Here is a 19,951-nt window from a genome sequence, read left to right on the forward strand (position 1 = left end):
TATGTTACTTTATCTCTTTTTTTTTTTTTTTAAATACACAGTTATTTTATATTATTTTTAAACATTATAACACTAAAAAAACAAATAAATAGTAAAGAAATTATTGCCAAAAAAAAAAAAAAACATGTATTTTTTCAAGCATTTTTTTTTAATTTTCATTTGCACTTTTTTTTTTTAATTTTTAATTTTTTATAATCTAAACTTATCTCATGTACATGACAAACAAAACTAATGGGTTCTGTTCTGTGCAACTACTCGTCTGCTCCCACTGAGTCAAAGAAAGAAAAATAGAGAGAGAGAGAGAGAGAGGGGAAGAGAGAAGAACTGATAGACAGTGAGGAAGAATAGGGAGAAGATTGCCAGCGAAAACCCGGGTGCTAACAACTCAGCTGTCAAAAATCGCACAGAGAGAGTAGGGGTAGTAGAGAAATTCCACCGTAGAATCAGAGAGGAACGGAGCATTGGAGACTGGACAGCGCTCACTCAGCTTCCTCAAACCCATTCACATCCCATTTCGACTAATGCAATATTTTGCACACCCACCGTTTCGGCATTCAAGGTTTTTTTTTCATGTGCAATTTTTTTGGTTGGTTTAGAATAGACGAAAATAGTTTTTTTTTTTTTTTTGGTTGAGAAATAGATAAAAATGGCATTTAGTTGTCTAGTTGATGAAGTTGCTTAGGAATTAGAGAATGTGATTTTTTTTATGTTAGTATATGTTAGACTAATTGGCTAGAAAATTAGACAAGTATTACATTGGTCGAAATTAAAGACCGCTTACTCAATGAATTGTGCATATATTGGCTGTATGTGTAACTTTTTAAATTTTAATTTTAATTTTTAATAATAATATCTTAACTTAAGAAGATAAAAACATTGCATCTTAAGCCAAAACTGACTCAATAATAATAGAATTTTCCTCTATCCAAGTTACAAAATCAACAAAATTCCTAGCATACTGAGCTAAGATGCGTGCATGATGATTTCCTTGCCCTCCGAACATGAGAGGCTTGTACTCCCCTGAATTCCTTAGAATACTTTATAAGATTGCTTGTTCAATTTGTTTTTCTTTATCTTATACTTAAATCTAGGCATTTGTTTCTTGTTTATATCCCCCATTTTCTCCTTTTATTTGTGAAACAATATTTTATTTTCATTGATGTATATGTATGTTGCATATTTCGGTGTTTGTTTCTTACTCTTAATTTGGCTGCTGTGGTCTACAATGTGTCGATCTTTTGTGTCCTCTCTTTGAGTACTCTTAATTTGGTTACTTTAAGTCAATAATGCGACTATGTTTTTGTTGCTCTTAGTGATTACATTTATGTTATTATATCTTATGTTGAGATGAGTATTATTTAAATTTGTGTAGAAATTTTCCATGTTAGTTTCATGTTAAATTGTCTATTGTATTGTTGTCTTTTACATTAGAAACTTAATAAATAAGAAAGCACGGGCATTGCCGGTGGCACTAAAACTAGTTTTTAAAGAAAGAAAAAAGGGTAAGAAGGCAACCATTCTTTTTGGTCACAGGATACTCTCATAATAAAGCCTCCAAAGAAATCTCTATTGTTATTATTATTAAGGATGGTGATCTTACTGTTTGCAATGGTCTGTGGCGTTTATATCTACTCAATCTGTCTCAAACAGTTAAGCATCCACACCAAAACTAAATTTCTAAACATCCTACTCATCCAATTCATTCTTTGCTTTCTTCTTTTTCTTTTCTCTTTTTTTTTTGGGGAGGGGGGGGGGGGGGGGGGTTTGGTTTCATCCAAACTTGCTAATTTCTGCTTGTTTGTACATTACCAGAGCTGAGTGTGAACATAATCCTGTACAATTCTTTGCCATTGTATCAATGCAGAGAGCAGGATGGTTTGAGACCCTATTAAATAGTCATTTTAATGTAAGCTGTAATGGGGAAATAATGTGTTTGAACTCAGGTAATAATGTGTTTGAACTCAGGCTAGCTAATAGATCGATGATTCTCTTGTAGAAAGCAAACATTTCTGCTATTCACTATTTATTTTGAAGGTGAAACCGTAAGCAGCCATCATTCCACACTTAAGTCATTACAAATCATAGTTAATTGCAAGTATTCATTTACAGCCATTGGTCCAAACATCATTACAGCAGCAGAGTTTCTCATATCAGATTAACTTGTTGATTTACATAGTTTCAGAATGTTATGGTCATATTTTGTATGTGTTGGCAAATCTGAGTCAAAACGCATCTTTAATGTATTTGAGTCTTAGTTTAGTGTGTCTAGAACATATGCAAGTGGTATCTTTTGAAGACACATTCAAAACAAGCTCAAAGCCTGCTCAATTCAGTGCTGCAACTGCTGTCTCAACTGATTGCTTGATAGCAGCCGATCTATCGAGATCACTTAAACCTCGACAACAAGCTCGATAGAAGACCGGTCAATTGTGCTTCATATAAACAGAATTCCTATTCTCAGATGATGTGGCAGCTTTGGAATTCGTGCACTAGGGTTCCAGGATGACTTAAATACCATTTCTCAGAGTCGCCATCATACACAATACAGACACATTAATAAGAAATTGCTATGACCTTTGTGCTCCTAGGGTATTGTACCGAGCTACTTCTGGTTCATCGTTGAAGCATGTTGCTGCGAAGAACTTTGCACTAATCAAAACCTATGATGCACGGACACGGACATGGACACGGATACGGTGATACGGCAATTTTTGAAAAATAAGGACACGACACGGCGTGGACACGGCAATTAAATAATTAATTAAATTTTATATTTAGACATATTTTTAAATATTTTTAGATATAAAATACGTTTATATCTAGAATTTAAATTATGTACTAATTACAAATAAGTAAACTAACATCCAAAGTAGTACAATAATACACATAAAATGTTTAGAGTACAAACCAAAAGTTTAAATAGATTACATTCAATATTAAACTAAAAACATAAAATGAAATAAGCAGGACACAAAAACAAAAATCACTAAATTGATAATAAACATTATAATTTATAACACAAGGTTGAGTAAAGAGGGAAAAAAAAAAAAATATATATATATATATACACACACAGTAAAGTATAGCAGTGAGGTGATTAAAAAAAAAAAAAAAGGAGGTTTGGGTGTTATAAATATCACACGCCACAGTACAAAGGTTTTAGCAGTCAGCAGATAAAAGAAAAAAAAAACGCGAAACAGAGAGAGAGAGAAAAGAAGCTCGGATCTGTCCACGCTGAGAGAGAGAGATCGGAAGGAACAGAGGGAGCTCGCCGACTCGCCGATCGGCCTGATGTAGCTCCGGCGAGGGACAGAGGGCGGCAGGCAGAGGGAAATCAACGTTTGGGCTACGTGGGTTTTTGATTTGAGATTTTTCACTTCTCTCTTCTGGGCTGTGGGTTTTTTGTTTTTTGTTTTTTGTTTTTTTGTTTTTTTTTTTTCCGGAGTGTCCACCGCGTCGGGGCCGTGTCGGTGCCGTGTCGGAGAAGCGAAAAAGAAAAAAAGAAAAAAGAAAAAAAAAAAGACTCCGCTCGGACACCGGAGTCCGGCGAGTCGTACCAGTACCGGTGTCCAACACGTACGACCGGTGTCCGACACGTGTCGGACACCGGTACGTTGGCAAAAATGCCATGTCGGTGCAACCTAGGATTTTAATTAAAATCTATGTGTGTTTGCTGTGTATGTGTTAGCATGTGTAAGATTTATTATCCTAGTTTTTAGTCGAATAAGTCAAAACAAGCTCAATGCCTGCTCAATTCAGTGATGCAACTGCTGCCTCAACTGATTAATTGATAGCAGCTGATCTATCGAGGTCACTTAAACCTCAACAAACAACAAGCTCAATAGAAGACCGATCAATTGAGCTGCTGCTGTGAGATGTTTGGACCAAACATCATTGCTATGACCTTTGAGATGCAAGTGCAAGTTGTAGGGTGCAGCTTCTAGTTTGATTTTTTTCCTAGCTCAAGAACAGAGAACTCAGAAGGCTATGTTGGAAAGTTAGGGTCTCTAGGTTGGATTATAATGGATCATTGGGTAGTAAGAGATTTAGTTAGAAGGTGGCAGAATCATTCTTCCATCCTTAAGCTCAAAAAATCTTGCTGATAGCTAGGTCCTCTAATATGCACTTTTTAAGATTTTTGAGAAATATGTATGCATGTATGAAATTTTTTGGAGAACAGTTGGAAACTCTGGTGTTGGCAAGACTTAGATGCTGAGTTGCTTTAAAATCTAGTAACATTGAACATTTATATGGTATGAAAAAACGTAATGAGAACATTGGAGTACCTTTACTGTCCTTACTTTAATAGTATGTTTTTGCCAATGAGCCATTCCATGTTCACTTAGGAACAGTGATTATCATCCTCCAAAATTGAGTTATCAGCACATGGTTTAGAGCAAATTATCAGTATACATTACATGGACTTATGTTCTCTTCTTTTGAACTATGGGCAAACAGGAGGGATTGAACCCCGTATATTACCCAACAAAGGGAGCAGCAAGCCAATAGGCTAGAAGGCCTTTGGACTTAACGATTTGTTAATTACATATGATAGCATTCTTACCTGAGTGACAGAAGATTTTGCTGATTGCTTTATTGATATGGTCTGGAATAATTTTCTTTGAGTATTGCTGCCAGTACATTTTCAACTTCATTATCCATGGACAACAGATGTAGGTGAGGCGGAAGTTGTTTTACTCCAAAAACTACTTGATAAATTGAGGATATACAGTGTTCTTGGAAGCTATTGAGCAGTGTTGTCCTTCACTCATATGTCAACTTCATAGTGGAATACCCTAGGAAATTTTATGAATAGGAAATTTTATGAACCTACTTCCTCTGGAACATGGTGAACAGAGTTGCAGTAGATGTAGTAGTTGAACATGTAAATCTGTTTTATATTTGTATCGTCAGAGTTTCTGCAATTCTGGCTAAGGTAGTTTTGTGAATATTGAAGTTTTACGACCATGCTTCTTCTAGTATAATATATGAATGCATAGTTTCATGGTGACTATAGTGAAGGAGCCAACATTTCTTGCCATGGCTCATGCAGGGGTTGATGGAGCACCATAAAGAAATAGCTGAGTACTTCAATTGCAAGGGTGTTTCTGCAATCTCTCTCTTCCTAAGAAATTTATTCCATCAGATGGTTTCAGTGCTTTCCAATTCCTATGATTGATAAGCTAAGCTATTGAATGAACTCACAAGTCACATGTGCATACACCCGAAGAGATCTCACTCTCTCTTTCTCATGGATAATCTTGAAAGATTTTTAATTAATGTAGGCTGATATACTCTCAAAGTACAGGCCTTCTCCTTCTCAAAAAAAGAAAAAAAGAAAAAAAAAAGAAAAAGTACAAGCCTTCAATAAACTCCACAGCGCTGATTGCTTATCTGGAGGACATGCAGGTGTCAATAGCCGAGGCATTAGAATACTTCAATAGCACTCGGCACATCATTCTGTACCATGAGGATCTTATCATTAACCTCACTGTAAGGACTTGTTGATAAGATCTAAGAGAATTCTACTTCATAAGGCAAAACACATAATCCATTCATCTCATAAGCTCTAAAAGATGCTATATGATACTAAAACCATAAAGTCCTATAGATATTTGTTTATTTCATGCTCGTTGTAAGGATGTCTGTAATTATGCCTCTTCTAGTTCCAGGTGGTCCTTATTCTCCATGTTTCTTGCAGAAACTAAAAGATCTCCAAGAGTTAATTTCCAAATCTTCCACAGATGGTATTGACAAGCCGGCAAATTAAAATACATGAAGGGCCATTGTCAGACCACTTTAAGAACTGGGAAGATAACAAGAAGCTTACAGCAACAGCTTACGAGAGTTTTCTCCATGCAGAAAGTTTTGGCTGTAACTCCACCATGGAGTTTTGATGCTTGTTTCTTCAAAGTCTTAATCAACACTCCGTTGATGAGGCTATTCCTTTTCATCATTTTCTTTTTGGTCATATAGACACCATGTACATGTGAACTAATCAGTATGAAATGATCAGCAATTGTTTAAAAAGTGCACGTAGCTCTGCGTTTTCTGGTTTGTGTTGTTTGTTGTGTAGTGTCATTACTTGATAGTTACATGGTGCGGTAAATGTTGTCATAGTTTAATTGGGTGTTCTAAGTTCTAACCATTTATGTTATGGTCTTCCTAAAATCTGTTTTATGTTTGGGGCTTTATAAAAGGAATTAATGGCGGAGATAGATATTTTTTTCAGGGACCAAGTTTTATATATATATATATATATATATATATATACAAAATTTCCCCAGATCTGATTAAATAAAATTATCTACCTGATTATCCAAAAATAAAAATAAAAAATAAAAGCCAAGGGGGCCAAGCCCCCCTGCCCCCTTCTTTCGCCATTGGGTATCTTTAAAAAAAAAAAAAAAAAAAAAAAAAAGGAGACTTAGAACACATTTGGTAAATGAGAAAAAGAAACATTTTCTAACTACTATAAATTGCTTGGTTTAATAGCTAAAAAAATGAAAATTTCTTATTTGGAAGAAGAAAAATTTATTTGTAAAATTTATTTCATAATTTCATAAAAGAGTTTGTCACCATCAATCTCTACCAAGAAAGCAAAAGTTGTGGGTTTTAACTAGTTTAACTAATAAAGCCTTTAATGATTGAATAAAATTTAGGATTCAATTTCCGTCTATATCAAAAATTGATTGGTGTCTTGGTTTGATGATAAAACACACAATAATCAAAATCGGATGTTATAAGTTGAAAATTTACTAAATAAATAAATAAAAGTTGATAGAGCCTCAAAGTGCGTCGATGCCTTGGAGGTTGAGAACAGATTTGGAGGAGAGAAGATGAAACTCGAGGACGAGAGGGAATAGAGAGAGAATAAAATGAAGCCAATGTTGGCCGAATCTCAGACTTGAGGAAAACTTCAAATCGCATCAGAGAGGACTTGATTCTTGAATGAGCTATCGTCTTCACTAAGGTTCCAAGGCTTAATGAAGGTGTTCGTGAAATCCAATCCAAAAAGAACTTGAAAAAGCCAATTAAGTGTGTGAGCAATGTTGATCCGAACTTCCAAGAACCATAAGCTTAACAAAACGAATTCAAAGAAAAAGGAAATTGAAAATGAGAGGTGAAGGCACTCCAAGGGTAACTTAAAGGAGTTCATAGAGTATGCACTCTCCATTCTAAAATCTAGACCTTCAATCTCGAATATTAGTAATCATGGATCTTCGAGTTTGCTGAGAAAATTAAATTAGATAATGCCCTCTTGTTCAAGAGAAAGCGAGATGAAAAAAAATCACAAAACTCATGTTTTATTGTTAGTGTGGTTTGAACTAGAGCACGAGTTCATTAAAATGTGCCTTAAAAAACTGTTTTCTACATAGTTTTATTGACTTTAAAAAACTAGAAATTGAAAACAATTCTTTAATTATTTTTAATTTCCTTTACATTTTGAGATTTAGAAATAATTTTTGTTTTTATTTGTTTGAGTTTCAAACAAACTTACCTAAAAAATAGAAAACTGTTTTTAGTAACAAAACATTGGAACAAAAACTATTTACCAACCACAAGGGTGTCTCTATTCTAAATGCCACATCAATTTATTGTCATAATCAGAGTACTATTTAGATTTCTCTATTCTCTCTCCTGATTTTTTATGTCTACTAACTCGACTTGGATTTAACGTATTAATTTCCTGTTCAATATTAGATATACTCGTACATTAGAACCCATTTGCCCTAAACGTGTTGTAAATCCCAAACCTATTTTTGCAGGTCAAGTATATATTCTGGCCCTACTAGGATTATAAGAGGTTTATGTTTCACTCCTTATAAATTTGTTTTATTCTACGATTTTACATGCAAACATTCAATTTATTTCGCCCCCTTTTTCTTCACATATCCCAAGAGTGGAATTCACATATCTCCACTATTTTACTTTTCATTTCGTTTGGTGTTAGGTATAGTTTATAATAGCTCAATTTTACAAGATTCGGTAGATGAACTGAACCAATCCAAAAGCCGGCCTCAAGATAGATAGTCACGGACACATATTGGGTTTGGCTTCAGCCTGGAGAGATAAAATGCATCTATTTCTTGGTACAGACACCGAAATTATATTTAACCTTCTTGTAATTAATCACTCTGTTATTAAAAAAAAAAAAAGAACTTTATCATAAATGTTTAATATGACACTTTTCAACTATGTTATATATAGTTACAAGTAAATTTTTTCAACATAAACTTTAAGGTCCCAAAATTTTTATGTATTACACTATTAATTCATGAGATTACAGCATTAATTCATGAGATTTTTAGGGTGTCTTATGTGTACGGATTAAGGAGTAGAATAGTCTTTAGTCATTATATATATAAAAATTATAGTTATATATACAAGGAGAAAGAATGAAAAAAAAAAAAAAAGGACAATTGAGGACAAAAAGAATAGGACAATCATAGAAAATAATTAATAAAAAATCCCTTAAAAAATTGAACATATATATATATGCCAAAGGGGTTGGGATTCTCTCGAATCTGCACTCCATTTCCTTTCTCACAACCACCAGGAGTTATATAGTTGGCTGGTTATAACAATTTAAATTAAAGTTTGGAATTGAATACGGTCAAGCCATTATAAAAAGCATTCTGGTTTCTCTGCTCTAATAAGGGTACAGTTGAGGTTTAACTTTTTCTTCCTCTTTTAAGAAAGTCGACTGGTTGGCAATTTTAAATTTTATTCATTCAGAGCATAGCCTGTTACAATGATGGTTTTATGGTAAACCTCAATAGATTAACAAATGCTACAACTTGAAGAGAAAACAAAAGCTAAGAACGTTTATTTATAAATATACCAACAAAGTCGGCTAGTGGGGAAAGATTCAGGGCACTAGGCTAATTTTCAAGCCACCTTGCTTATAAGCTTCTTAGGGTTTGGACTGTCATGTATCAGCTGGGTCTGGGTCCACTAGTGTGAGTTCTTTGTGTCTGCACATGCTTCCCTCTAGTGGAGGTCGGCTCTTTCTGCAATTAAGAAGCGGGATAGATCATAGAAATGGAGCTGAATTGAAGATTTGTGAAGTAAAAACCGTGGCTGCTCTAGAAATGTTTTTTAGAGTGGTTATTAAGAAATTTTTATACAAAATTTACTAAAGAGATAATTTAAATATATTAATGTCATAAAAAAAATACGCAAATACATGAAATATTATATTTTTTTTGTACTAACAAAGAGAATTTAAAAAAAGAACTAATAAAAGATAAAGTGTAAATTGAAAATGCTGATATGAGAATAATAAAATGACTACAACAATTTCATAACAAATCTTATGCTACAAGTTGTTAGCTTGTTATTGGTGGGTAAAACATGTTAATATTAAATCTGAATTAGAATTAGTAACAACTTACCATATAAGATTTATTGTGAAATTATTGTGGAAATATTGTGGATGTAACATTACTTTTATATTTATTGAACTCAAATTTTTATGATTCTCAAGAAAAGGTGCTCAAAATTTTTATAAAGTGGTCAAAATAGGTTAATTTAGTATATAATATATATTTTTAAAGTATATAAATATATATATATATATATACACATTTTTTTCCAGCCAAGTAGTTACTGAACATATTAATTTAAAATAATTATTTATATAAATTTTTTTTTGCATGTATAAATTTTTTTTTGACAAGTGAGGGGGTCCTGACTAGGACCACTCTCACATACAAGTAGAGCCGCCAGTGATGAGTAGAACTATATACAAAAGTAGTAAAAAAGCTCATTTTAAACTATATGGTGCCACAAATCCAAAAGAGTCGAAAGCATGGAAAAAAAAAGAAAAAAAAAAAAACCATCCAAAGAAACTGGGATTTGGCGCGTGACAAAAACAAAGAAAAAGTATTACACGAAACCGTTTTGGACGAATTCAATAATCTTGGGCAAATATTCTAAGGTCGAAAGTGACTCTTTCACTCTTTGAAGGGTTAGTTTTATTGGCCCATGTGCCGACTGTAAAGTCAGACGGTCGAAGAGATAGATAAAAATATTGGGAGTTAAAAGACTGCAAAGTTAAAAAAGAATGGGGTTCATCAGAGTTCGGAGGCATGTGGCTGGAAAGCTGAGTCTCACTAAAAATAGATTGGGAGTTAAAAGACTGCAAAGTTCAAAAATAATGGGGTTCATCAGAGTTCGGAGGCATGTGGCTGGAAAGCTTAGTCTCACTAAAACTCTTAACTTTTACTTGAAAAATGAACATTCTTTTTGGTTGAAAAACAGAATAGTGGGGACTAACACCCAACTTTCCCTCCATATAATTTTTAGTGGTTTTACATTTGTTTTCTTAATGAATGCCCAATAGCATAAATTAAGATATTCTATGTGAAAAATGATGGTATAAAAAGTAGAAAATAAATCAAAATAATATTACCATGCATAACTTTGATCTTATTATCAAACAAGACTTCAAAACAATTTTTGCACACACTAGGTTATATTGTAGATTTTTTAAAATAGTTTTTTTTATATATATTAATAAGAGAAATTTGACCTTAGAAACCAAACAACATAAAAAAGATGGGCGCCACTTGATGATAAAAACATTGGCTCAAATTGCTTTAGAGCCTGTTTGATAAGTATAGTCAAACTCACATTTTTACATTTTAAACAACATTACATATATTTTCATATACTTTTTTACTCACACATATTTCAAAAAATTACAAAAATCTCATCTCAAACTACAAAAATCTCATCTACCAAACACCCTCCTAATAATCCTCGATTACTTTATTTATACAGCGGTGAAAACCTATAATATTGGCCTCCGTGAGAATTCTCCTTGCATTTAGTGCTGCTCTGTATTACAGTACTTTTTCTTGTTCTTTATGGCTGAACGCGCTGTACTACACTTGGCATTGTTAAGATGAGCATGCTATTGCAAATGAACGGTTTGCATGGGACGGTGAAAACTTTTGACAGGGTATCCTAACCTAAGCTATGCATATTCAATCTAGCAATAGGACAGAAAGAATTAAAAATTTCATTTATTATAACCAAAAAAAAGTCTCCCACTGATATGGAATTGCCAACTGGCTAGGACTATCATGGCCCTATAAATACACCCACAGATGGAGGGGTTTATGCAACACATGCTCAGTTGAGTCAAGCTCTAATAAATTTGTTTGCTTCCTTAGCTGATTCTAAAACACTAAGCAGGTTACTTGGCTAGCAGCTTTAAACTCAAGGAAACTTCTTTGCTTGCTTGCTTGCTTAGCTGATTTTACTAAAAATCCCTCTCCTACTCCTTGAATATCTCTCAAAGTCTCAACCAAATGGCCGTAAGCAAGTTAATTTCAGCTTTTCTTTTCCTGGTTTTCATTCTCTCCCAACAAATCCAGTCCATTGAGGGAAGGCATTTGCGTGAAGGGAAGAAGAGTATCGAACCCATAACCATCCAAACTCAAACTAAAATCTATGAGACAGAAACTATCAAACACGGCGGTGGGTTTGATGGAGATAACAAATCAAACGAAGAGATTACTAGCGTGTCTCCTCCTACAGTACCAACTGTCAACGTATCTCAGCCACCTCCTCCAAACCGTGGAGTCGATGACTTCAGACCCACCACTCCCGGTCACAGCCCTGGTGTTGGGCACTCCATTCAAAACTAGGGCTATCAATTTCCTAGCCTTCCTACATGGCCATGCACGTATATATGTGTTCACATTCCTCGCTCAGTAATTGTGTTTATTGTCTCATTTACATGTATTAATGGCCTTGTTGCCTAGTATTTTATGTTGGTCTTATATGCAAGATGATGGGTTAAAAATTTCTGCACTAATTGCTTGGCAAAGAAAAAAAACTTTTCCCTCTATTTATGGAATCAAACTAGTATATATGGCTTCGAATTTTCATTCATGTTAGAAAGAGCGGGTTTGTAACTTTATTGATGTGAATGTGAATACAATAGCCCATCATTAAAAAAACGTGGCAAATGAAACTAGTGGTGGAAAATATATTCCTATGAACTCAAGCTCAGCAACTAAGAGAAAAAAAAATGACTATGAACTCACCGACCCACATTCATATAACTTTTTAAGTTGATAAATTTTCCCTAAGCAAAACTATGTTCTACTTGACCCCATTTAGCTAGGGAGAATCACCAAGTGTACCACATGCGTAATTCCTTGTGGAATCACTCTTCCTGAAGCAACCATGTACGTTGTAGTGGAGAAGCACCTACCATGCTCTGTGGAATTACTCTTTCACAGTCGCCATGATCTATCACAGAATTTGCACATTTACCTAACAGTTTCCACCTTAAAAAGTACATTTATATCATCTTGGAATAATAAGATCCTCTCTAACATTTTAACCGGGAAATTTCAAGTAAAATGAAAAGAGTCAATTTCACGGTTAGAATTTTATTTATTAAATTTAAGATGGTATATGACGATGCATCATTAAAATTTTAAATGAAAGGACACACTTTTTTTTTAGATTTGTGATATTTATTCTAAATTATAAATTAAGAATCATTTTTCATAAAGAATATCCAAAATATTGTCCCAGAAGAAACCCAAATATTCCATTTGTTAAAATTTTAACCTTTTTAGTAAGGAAAGCCTTGAACTTACTGTAGACTGGCCGTAGTCTAAAATGATAATTGTTACTCTTCATTCATATACTGATTTCTTTGGCTAGACTTTAGATATATATGCCATGTAAAGACCACTACTTGTTTGCCCTTTCTTATTTGTTAGTCTAATTTTGAGTACAGTTTCAACAATTGTGAATATATATATATAGTTACAAGCTTATAAATTTAAAATCTTCAAAACAAATGCATAAGAAGAATTTTTTTCTTCTTACAAATTGATTTGAATTAGTGTACACCTATATTTGTTAAATCTTCTAATTCAAATTATGGAATGCTGTTATTTTAAAAGTAAATTTTGCCAAGGTCTCTGGCCAGTTTATATGAAATCAAGTGAAGCTACCAAGTCTCTACCAGAGAACTCTCTCTCTCTCTCTCATATTACTCTTTACCAAGACACAATAATAACTAGGCGGAAATACTATCATCCTTACATTTTGACCCTATTCCGAGTTAGTCCTTACTTTTTTATTTTACTACTTTTAATCCCTAAATGAAAAACGTATTTCATTTTGGTTCCTACCATTACTCACTTAACAAAAATATTCTACGTGGTAAACGGAATGCCAACGTAGCCAATAAAATAATTAAAAAAAAATTACTTGGCAATAAAAAAATTCCATGTCAACATAAAATAATAATTAAAAAAAGACATATCAGCATCCATGTATACCTTTGATTCAAAATAAAAAAATTATCTAAAGAAAATAATAAATAAACAAAGAACATGTTATTCACGAAGAACATGTTCTTCATGTTCTTCTTGAAATAATATGTTTGTTTGTCGAGGAAATTAAAAAATCAAGAACAGACCCAACATGGAACACGTAAAATCTAAGGGCACAAATCTACAAAATACAATGACCTTCAAAAATTCAAAAAACGAAGAACATCACATGAAAAATCAAACCCTCCATACAAATATCAAACCCAGAAAAATTCGAGAAACTAACCCACAAATTCGAGAAACCCAAAAATCTTAAACCCAGAAAAATTCGAGAAACTAACCCACAAATTCCAGAAACCCAGAAATCTCCACCGCAATCTCTACCACCGAGCTGAGAGATTGAGAGATGAACGAGAGAGACCCACCCATTGATTTGAGAGAGAGACTCATTGATCTGTGAGAGAGAGAAAGGACTTCGGGTTTTCAGCACAGAGAGAGAGAGTTTGGCTAGGGAATTTGGTATTTAGCTGAGAGATTAGGAGAGAGAGAGAGGGTTGGGTTTTTGACCCAGAGAGAGCGAGAGAGAGAGAGCGATCACCTTCACTCAGCCCGTAGAGAGAGAGCTTGAGAGATTTCTTAGAGAGAGAGGGTTGGGTTTTTGACCATGGGTTTAATGAGAGAGAGAGAGATCACCTTCACTCAACCCGTAGAGAGAGAGCTTGAGAGATTTCTTAGAGAGAGAGAGAGAAAGCTTGGAAAATAATCAAAATATGAGTTGGGTCAGATTGTTGACTGAAGTTAATATGAGTTTTGAGTTCTAATGTTGTGTTTGGTAACTAAGAAAGTTTTAGAAAAATTGAAAAAGTTATGCAAGCGATTTTTTCCTAATCTTTAAAACTGAGAATTTTTTTTTATTTTTTCATTTTAAATTAAAATTAAGAAATAGAAGTTATTAATTTTTTACTTAAAATAATTAAATTGCCTATGTGACACTTTTTTTAGTCAATTAATTTTTTTAATATTATTTTTGTTGGGAAATTTAGACCCCGGTTGATAGTATTAACAAGTTTTAAACCCAAGTTGTTAATTAGATTTATTATGCATAAAACTTGTTAAAACAAATAAATATCAATATCATGTCAAATATAAGTGCAGCGAAAAAATAAATAAGACAAGATATGATGACTCAAGAAAACCAATGAAACCAACCAGTTTCACAGAAAAAAACCTGGGGGAAAACCTTCCTGAAAAACAATCCACTGTAGTAAAGAGAAGTTTCAGATCTAGTATAAAACATTTATCCCTAGACTCTACAATCCCCGTAGATGAACTCACGGTAGAAACCTTCTACTGCTTCAGAACCTCTGAACTCTTCTTTATATGAACACTACCCTTTAATGCACGGATTCTAGTACGTGACTCACTCACCAACTTGAGAAAGAAGAATGTTGGCTGCAAAGTTCTTCACTTCATCAACAATGAAGATCAAGAAGCACTTAGTTACAAAACCCTAAGACACAAAGACGCAGTAGCTTCTTTCTGATAGAATAAGGCTTCGGCCACCTTTTGCATATGTTCTTATTGTATTCTCTTCTGTGACGGCCTCCAAAATAAGCCTTATATATGTCTAGGGTTGTGAGAAAAGAAACCCTACACAAATACAAAAGCCTGACCCAAAAATCAGATCTGAAAATTTTGATTTTTATAACCTCGATAGATAGCAGGTGTCGAGTCTCATTAAACCTCGATAGATAGCTATCTGTCGAGCAGCTGTCCGCAGGTGTCTAGTTTTAGTAAACACATTTTCTTCACTTGTTTCTTGGTCCAATCTTCATGGCTTTAATACTAGACTTCAACAACATGTTCTTTAAAGTATTAAACACATCCTAGATCTACCCAAATACAAGTAAAGTACATTTTGTCAAAAGATTAGCCAACTATATAAAATATGTCCTTAACAGTTTTAATTGACACGTCGACATTTACTTTGTCAAACAATGTACTATGTTTGTCATGTAAGATATTTTCGTTAAGTAAGTAACGGTAGAGATCAAAATAGAAATTTTTTTTTTTTTTCATTTAAGGACTAAAAACATAAAAAAGTAGGGATCAACTTGTAAATAGGGTCAAAATGTATGCACTATGTTTGCCTAATAACTACCAAACATGCTTTCCTTCACACCTTGCAAAACCTTAATTTCTATTACATGAAGCAAATTTAAGGTTTCATACATGCATCTAACTCTCTCATCCAGGACCCAGTAACACTTGCTATGACATAAACACTTCCATGAGCTAATAGTTCGTAAGCCATCTGACTTCTTACATCGTCAATTCCTTGTGTGACTTGAAAACTGTGTCTTAATTTTTCAACGAGATACATCGAACTGTTATGGAAACAAGACGTATAGCTTTGGCTAGCTATGGCATTCGTAGACACAAAAAGTAGTATAGGTGCAACAAACCTAGTCGCAGTGAATGACTATAGAAGATCTGTTGGGCCGTTAAGATTCAAAGATACCACGAAGATTCTTTCTCTTTCCGTCATTGTCACTATCGCACAACGACCATTGCACGTTCTTCGTTGCATTTTATAAAAATAACTAGTAACCACTAAGGCTCCACAAACGTTAATGCTCAATCTCGTGCACTACAGCCTAGCCCAACAGAGAATCAATTTTTCTTTGTTCCTTTTGAGTCTATTGTAGAATTATAAAACATAAAATGATTATCCCTGTATTTTAAATGTCTAGTACTTCAGTGAGAAAAAAGCTTCCCTGGTATGAGGAGCCAAGCGCGCAGCAACATTTTCTATTTTCAATTCTATTCTAAATGGAGTGGGGTTAAGGCAAAGCATTTTGGGGGTCACCATCTTTGCTTTGATTTGACTTTTTCGACTAAAAATAATACTATTTTGCGACAAAGGGAAGTGGTCGGGCCTCCTTTGAGTTTGGGGCTGTGGTGCGTTTGACTTGACTTTTTTTGATTCTTGACCATGATTTCCTAATTAAACAATGGCAACTACACAGTTCGAGAAAGGGACGGATCCATTGACATGAAGGGTTGACGAATCTTTCCTAAACATCCAACTCAATGCAGAGGCCAGGAAGTGGGTGGTTTGTGATGCTATTGAATAGTCATGTTAATGTAAGCTCTAATGGAGAAATATTCTCTGTTGAGGATAGGAGAAACAATATTTCTTCAATTATACGGACTCTAGATAAAGTTTACAATTTGGATTGGTTCATTAGTGCTTCCAAAAATCAATACTCTGCGGCTGTTGGCTTCAAGTGGATGCTTAATATATCAGGTAATAATGTGTTTGAAGTAAGGCTAATAGGCGATTCTCTTGTAGTAAGCACCGATTTCTGCTATTCATTATTTATGTTGAATGTGAAACCATAAGCGGCCATCATTCCACACTTATGTCGTTACAAATCATAGATAAGTGCAAGTATTCGTAGCCATTGGTCCAAACATCATAACAGCCGAAGGATTTCTCATGTCAGTTATCTTGTTGATTTATAACAATTTCTCGTTCCCTAATGTTAAATATGTATACTATGAAGCCTTATCTACTGCTCCCATGACCTTTTGGGAAATAAATTCATTTCTCAGTCCAACAGTTTTGATCAATTATTTCTATATATCTCAAAATTCTCAATCATTTAACTGTCTGATTGGATTTATGAACCTACTACTTGTAGTGGAATACCCAAGGTTATTTTTTGAACCAACTTCCCCTTGAACATAGTGAACTAAGTAGGTGTAGATGGAGTAGGTGAACATGTGAATCTATATGTATCATTAGATTGATTCTTTGTTGGGCTTTGTGGAGCCTAGTTTATGTTTGATTTGGTTGATGACTTGACCTGATTGGAATAATGTTGTGTGGTTTTTAATGGGAGATTTTTTGAGGCTTAGTTTATGGAGTGAAAACTTGGGTCGACAGGCCCAAGTCGGAGCGCTTATGGACAAGCCTCTTGGGGATCTGGGGGCAACGCCCCTAGGAAAATTTTTTTTTTGGCCCATTGTGAATCTGGTTTTTAGTAGAAAATTTGACTTTGTGATTAGGGTTCGTGAGAAATCGGTTTTGGTGAGATAAAAGAGGTTTGTAACCGCAATTTGTATTTACCCTGATAATAATGAAATCCTTGCAACTCCGTGAACGTAGACAAATTGTCGAACTACGTAAATACTGTCTTGTACATGTGATTGTTTTTCTTTAGCGTGTGTTTTCTCTAATTTTGTTTCTCACAGGTTTAGGAATTCGTAGAAATTCCCATCATTCTCTACAATTCTGGCTATAGCAATATTTTGTGATTATCGAATTTTTACTAGCAAACTTCTTCTAGTATAATATGAGAATGCATAGTTTCGTGGTGACTATAGTGGAAGAGGGGAAATTTCTTGTTGTTAAAATTAAAGGAGAAACAGAAAAATATAGAGAGAATTGTAGTAAGCATAAGCAATGAGAGAAAGAAAGAGAGAACACAAAAGGTTATGTGATTTGGCTTGATGGTCTATGTTCATGGGTAAAGCCCTTGTCAGTTGCATATTTGATATTAGCACTCTATGTTGTTCTATGAATTCTAGTAGGGTATATATACAAACTACATTAACTAGGGTTAGTGCATGTGAACTAATTACAAAATCCAGTCTCTTGGGCCAATATATAAAATAATATAAACCTAATATCTATCTTTTAATCGGGTCAGGTCAGAGCGTTATATACGAGTCATGTTGATGAATCAAGTCAAGCTAGATTCAGTCCTAAAGAGACACTACAATGTGGTAGGTGTTCTACAAATGGCGTAGCATGATGATGTCATGCTACCATAAGGGTTGATGTGGTAGTTGTAATAATTTAAGAAAAAAAGAATTAGTCACGTTTACGTTATATTTCAAAAAAATTAATTTAGTTATGATTAAAGTTTCTTATAGTTGTTAGTAAAATTTAAATAATTTGTCTCACATTTTGTATTCTATTATATATTTTACCAATCATGGTGTATCATATGGATGATTTTTCTTTTTCATGTTAAATTTTGATTATTTTATAAGAAAAGTCAAGTGAATACATACTATACCATAATTAGTGAAATATGAAATGGAACACAAAAAGTGAGATAGAAAATTAGTACTCTATGCATGCATGTGAAGGTATTAAATGGAACACACAAGTTATGTGTATGTACATACACCCAAAGAGCTCTCTCTCTCTCTCTCATGATCTTGAACTCATAGCTGGTTAGTTAATTTAGGCTGATATAACTTCAAAGTACAAGACTTCAATAAACTCCACGGTACTGATTACTGCTCTGATGAAGAGGACATGGAAGTGACTATAGCCAAGGCTTTAGAATACTTCAATAGCAATCGGCACACCATTCTGTACAATGAGGATCTTATCATAAACCGCACTGTAAAGACTTTTTCATAAAATCTAAGAGAATTCTATTTCACTAGAAACCACACAATCCATTCATCTGATAATTTCTAAAATATGCTATATAATACCAAAACCATAAACCTATAAATATTTCTCAATTACATGCTCAGCGTAAAGATGTCTGTAATTATGCCACTTCTAGTTCTAGGTGGTCCTTATTCTCCATGTTTCTTGTTGAAACGAAAAGATGTTCAAGAGTTTCTAAAGCTTCCACAGATGGTATTGACAAGCCAGAAAATTAAAATACACAAAGGGCCATTGTTGGACCACATTAAGAACTGGGAAGATGTTAACAAGACACTTACAGCAACAGCTTATGAGATCTTTCTCCATGCAGACTACTAAAATAATGTCCACTAACTAATTTTGGAATGGTTGAAAATGTTTGTCTGTCACACTAGACACCATGTAGATGCGAACTAATCAGTTTGAATGATCAGCAATTGTTTAAAAGTGCAAGTAGCTCTGCCTCTTCTGGTTTGTGTTGTTTGTATAAGTCTAGTGTTATTGCTTGGCGGTTACATATTGTGGTAAATGTTGTCATAGTTCAACTGGGTGTTTACTGGACTATAGCCAGGAGCTATAAGAGCACTAGCATTGTTGGGTGTAAAAATTCCCCAGTTGCTATTTTAGCAAACCAAGACCCAAAAATAGAGTTACACCTGGGTATGGGAATGCAAAATTCTTAAGCATTTGTGAACAATAGGTTTCTATATTTACAACCTATCGTTCATCAGATTGCAAACATAAGTAATATATTTTATTTCTCTCTCTCTCTCTCTCTCCTTTACGTTCACTCTCTCTTTTCCCTCTCTTTCTTCTCCCTCAGCCCCTTTCACTCTCCGAATCTATCTCCTCTCTCAACTTTTCTTCCTTGTAAATCATATATTGCTCACTGTAATAGAAATAGATAGTTGTGGTTGTTGTTTGGTGGGTTTAGGTTGGTGTTTGGGTCGAATTTGGTCTGCGTTTGGGTCAGAGTTTGGGTGGTTGGATTTCGGGTTGTGGGTGGCTTTTTGGTGGTTGTTTGAATTAGAATTTGACCAGATTGGCCTTGGGTAGGTGGCTGGCTATAGAGCTTGTCTGTCTTAGATTTCGAGTTGTGGGTTGCTGGTGGGCGTGGGGCCGTAGGTGATGGCTTTGGTGGCTTTAGATTGGCTGTGGGTGGCAGCTTTGGGTGGCTTCA

The 19,951-nt window shown here is 34.3% G+C and overlaps 1 protein-coding gene across 1 annotated transcript in view; it reads left to right on the forward strand.

The window, feature by feature from the left end:
* Positions 1 to 19,110, forward strand: part of LOC142625392 (uncharacterized) — an 87,782-nt gene extending 68,672 nt beyond the window's left edge. Inside the window, 4 exon segments of the mRNA XM_075799061.1 lie at positions 5,054 to 5,195; positions 5,198 to 5,249; positions 5,352 to 5,503; positions 18,953 to 19,110. Coding sequence (XP_075655176.1) covers positions 5,054 to 5,195; positions 5,198 to 5,249; positions 5,352 to 5,503; positions 18,953 to 19,110 — 504 coding nt within the window.
* The last annotated feature ends 841 nt before the right edge of the window (positions 19,111 to 19,951 follow it).

This window comes from Castanea sativa, chromosome 2 (genome assembly GCF_040712315.1).
Source record: "Castanea sativa cultivar Marrone di Chiusa Pesio chromosome 2, ASM4071231v1".
Classification (NCBI taxonomy): domain Eukaryota; kingdom Viridiplantae; phylum Streptophyta; class Magnoliopsida; order Fagales; family Fagaceae; genus Castanea; species Castanea sativa.